This window comes from Nicotiana tomentosiformis, chromosome 1 (genome assembly GCF_000390325.3).
Source record: "Nicotiana tomentosiformis chromosome 1, ASM39032v3, whole genome shotgun sequence".
Classification (NCBI taxonomy): domain Eukaryota; kingdom Viridiplantae; phylum Streptophyta; class Magnoliopsida; order Solanales; family Solanaceae; genus Nicotiana; species Nicotiana tomentosiformis.
This window is the reverse complement of record NC_090812.1, coordinates 39948080-39952467: the sequence shown is the minus strand read 5'-3', so window position 1 is coordinate 39952467 and position 4388 is coordinate 39948080. Positions and strand designations below refer to the sequence as shown.

The 4388-nt window shown below is 35.7% G+C and overlaps 1 protein-coding gene across 1 annotated transcript; it reads right to left on the bottom strand.

Moving 5' to 3' along the window:
- Positions 1–456: 456 nt before the first annotated feature.
- On the bottom strand, positions 457–3369 carry LOC104091818 (ETHYLENE INSENSITIVE 3-like 1 protein). Its single transcript, XM_009597240.3, has 2 exons — positions 3161–3369; positions 457–2617 (listed from the first exon to the last, which is right to left on the bottom strand). Exon 2 carries the CDS (start codon positions 2462–2464, stop codon positions 635–637), a length of 1830 nt encoding a protein of 609 aa, XP_009595535.1. The 5' UTR covers positions 2465–2617; positions 3161–3369; the 3' UTR covers positions 457–634.
- Positions 3370–4388: the final 1019 nt, after the last annotated feature.

Sequence of the window (4388 nt, the reverse complement as noted above, 5' to 3'; positions counted from 1 at the left end):
GAAAGGGGACAAACCCTTTCTTACTTGACATTTAATTTAGGTAGTTGGAACATTAGAATTCAATTTAATTGTTCACGTTTTGCCAAACCAAACAGTGTTGAAAAGAAAGTTTCCAAACATTCACTTTCTTTACATCTTTCTTTCTTTTCAAAGAAAGACTTTGTTCATAGGCACAAATGAGTTATACAAGAATGGCACTTAGATTTAACTTATACCTAACAAAACATTGCAACTGAGCTCACATTATTATTACAAGTATGAAGCATGTGATTTGTTGGAAAAACATAGGGTTAGGCAAGCTAGGACTTTAGTCACTTTTTTTTTTAAAGCCATCAAACATTTGAATTTACGCCACATAGGACCCACTAAAGGGAAGACAAACTCTGTTGTAATGGGGTTTTGATCTATCAATCTATGAACTGGTACCTATTGTATAATCAATAACGTAAATAAGAGTGAGTTTAAAGCATAATTTCCATAAGCATAATACTGTCTTCAGCACTTACAACCATCAAAACATCAACTAAATCACAAAGAAACTACAATACTTGTCTATAAAGGACAGAGCCCTGATCACTTATCTAAAACATATACAACCTATCAGCTCTTCATATAGGAAACAACAAGACTTGTTTCAGAGGTACCATGTAGATATATCCTGCTTTGTCAGCTGATCTATGGAATAATCACTTCCTCCCATGTTGAACGGGGAACCAAATCTGTAATCAGTAATATCGTTTAAGTTCCCAGCGAATGGGGTATCAAAGGGCAATTTGCGTTGATCATATTGAAAATCTGTCAATGGATAAGCTGAATTCATGGTCATGCTTGTTTCTTGAGCTTCTGCCTCCAAATGTCCCAGGTTGAAGTTGTCGTCCATCGGAAGTTCAACTGTTTGGTTCTGCTGCATGTTTTGATTTGTTAGAATCTTAGAATTCCCGGAACAGATGCTACTATTTTGCTGCAAGTTATTATCATAAAATGTAAAGAGGTCAGAAATCATCCTCTGGCCATCTTCAGGGAGTCCAAGCCCAGAGACAGTCATCGACGAGGAAGCTGTGACTGATGAAGCAGCTGGCTTAGGAGAAGCGGTTTGAGCAGGAAAAACCGTATTATTCTCATTGTTGATCTGATACTTTGGCGGCATGCCAAGTCGTTGAGCAGAGTTGAAACGGAATGGACAATTCATTTGGTGATTATTTCTTGAAGTTCTGTCAAGGAATCCAGCTTGATAACTGCTGTATGGGCAGTGAAGGTACTCACAGGTATACATCTTTTGATCAACAGACTCCTCAAAAGATGGCTGCTTCCTCTTTTGGATAAAATCTGAAGTTAAATCAATGATCTCTCCTTTCACCGGAGGTAAAGCTGGCATCAAGATCCTATCTTTAGGTACCATAATTCCAGTTAGGAGATTGATATCGTGGGGTTTACATTCAACTTCATTGTTTCTCTCATCATCCACGCTTTCCACATCATAATCACTAGTATCGCTGATGAAATAGGAGCCATTACAAACAGCTAAAGAGCCTTGCTGGTAGCTATCAGGATACAGCTTACGAGCCAACGCCTCCTCTTGATTGATAATAGCAAGCCAAGTAGCACTCTCCTTAGCTGTCATCTTATCCTGCAAACACTTTGACTGCCGAACAAGCTTGCGAATCTTAGCAATGTCAGGGGATATGTGTTTGATAACTGCCGTTAGAACGCCAACTTTCCACGCCTTCTTAAGATCGTGAGGCTTCTTGTACGGAGGTGGCACTTGATCATTTGGCAGACCAAGCTGACCCCACCACTCCTCTTTACCAGAAGGCCACCAGGGTGGAGCTACCCCTTTCTCCAAGGGAAACCGCCTCTGCGGAGGATCACAGTGCTGCATCAACGCGGACAAAAGGGAACCTAGCGTCGTATCCTGCAGCTCTTGTAAAGTGTGGGGAATTGAAACTATCACACTTGAATCCTCAACTCTCCCGGGAATCTGATTATCAGCCTGATACTTGGCGATGGCAGCAGGGCCATTCCGATCAAATCTGACCTTTTCCTTCCACCACGCACGAAGATTGTCGGAAGCACCAGTCACAGGCTTCCCTTTCTCAGGAATGATTCCGTAAACAAAACCCTGAGCATTACAAACTTCCATCATTTTCAACATGTATTTCAATATACCATCTTGTGCACGAGACATCTTCTTTCTGCGAGCCTGCTCCTGCGACTGACGCTGCTTTGCACCATCACCACCTACCTCTTTATTCTTGTTCTTCTCTTTAAGACGCCTCAAAAGCATTCGGTCCCTCCACATCCTTCTCTCTAGTTCATCTACATCCATCTCCTCATCACTATAGTCCTCCTCCTCCACCCCTGTTGGCTTATGTTCAATTTCTTGCGCCACGTCTCCCCCACATCCCAGAGGATCAGACATGAATTCAAAATTTCCAGGAAAGCCCATTTCTTCAAACATCATCATTTAGAAGATTTTTGTAACACCAGTTCCACAAGGAAAAAGCAAAAACTGAACTTTTTCCTGAATCAATTCCGATTTGACTTGAATCCAAATTCAATGATCAGAATCTAGCTGATCAAGCAAAATACTCCAAATTCCTCCGAATCTGATATCTTTCTGCAGAAACAAATCATAAAAATTACTTTATACTACATCTGGGGAAATTATAATATTCTTCCATGGAGAAAGAAAACAATACTTAAAAAAAAGAAAGAGAAAAAAGAGAGAAACAAACATATATATTACAATTCTCTGAAGCAGAATTTCATTATGTTTCTACTGATTTTTATTAAAATTTCCTCCTTGAATTCTATTTTATTTTTTACTTTTTAAAAAAAAATCACACATGAAGCAGAATCTCACTATTTTCTCCAGTGATTAATATTAAATGTTTCCCCTTTAATTTCATTTATTATTATTTTTTCTTTTATATTTCTTCGTCAAAACACCCTTTTGATTTTCTTATACTCTGATCTATCCTCTCTCCAACTACATAGTCCATAAATCTCTACAGAATCCAAAAATAATCTCTTCAACGACCATATTTCACAAGAATTCACAACAAACCAATTTCAAAAACTTCAAATAACACAATAAATCAGAAAAGCCAGCAGAATATCACAAAGCACGTATAGAAAATAATACAAGTAAATGACTTACAGGCTTTTCTTTAACAGCTACTTGAAGCTATATATATGGCTCTAATCTGATTTAGAAAAAAAAAAGTACAGGAGATAAGAGGTTTGGGGGTTTTGAGAAGAATGTTAGGTGAGTTTACAGTGATGTTTCAGTTTTGTGGTCTAAGTGCTAAATTGCTGTTGGAAAGAGAAGAAGAGAGGAAGGAGCAAAGTTATAAAAGTAAGGAAAGTGGGAAAAGAAAGAGAAAAGAAGCTGATAAGTTACAAGTTTTTTTTAACTATGGATAAGTTAAGTTAACCGTGGTCTAGCGCGTCAACGTGACCTCTGGGTTACTCTAAATTTATCATATTGGTCCCTATATTGTTTAAATCGTTTCATTGTGTTCCCATAAGTTGTAAGGAACTCCGTTCGGAGACTTTTCTAGTTAAAATATACTCCTCAATTCAGCTTCTCACCTTCAAATTCTCTTGACCAAGTTGAAGGTTGAAATAAATACAATTAATTTACAAATAATATTTCAGTATTTTCTAATAACACGTGTGTATAAATGTATACTTAAATACTTTGACTCAGCTAGATGTGTTTTTCGACAGTTCGTGAACCGATAATTTATTTCTGAATTAAGAGAAGAAAAAGAAGTAGAGGTGTCAATTAGTTTTTGAAGAATATTCAAGAATGAAATCTTATTTTTTTCTAAACAAAAATTGATCTTGTCTTCTTTAACGATTTTTACTACTTTATGTCGGAGCAAAAATTAATAATTTAAAGGAGAAATGTGCAAATACGATATATATATATATATATATATATATATATATATATATATATATATATATATATATATATATATATATATATTACATGCAAATAAAATAAAAAATATGTCGTCTACAAGGAAAGCACGAAACAATATGCCTTTAATCAATGATACCAAGATGTTGTAATCTCTTTCTCATCAAATATGAGATACATTTCGTTAAATCAAATATCGAAGTTTATTTCCATAAAATTCTTATAATAATAACCCAAGTATACAAACAGTTAGGAGATTGATATGGTGGAGTTAGGACAATTAATATTTCACTTAAAATATACTCCTCAATTCAGTCTCTCGCCTTCAAATTCTCAAATCAAATTGAAGGTTGAAATAAACAAAATTAGTTTACAAATAATATTTTATTATTTTCTAATATCATGTACGTCCAAATACGTACTTAAATACTTTGACTCAGTTAAATATGTTTTTCGA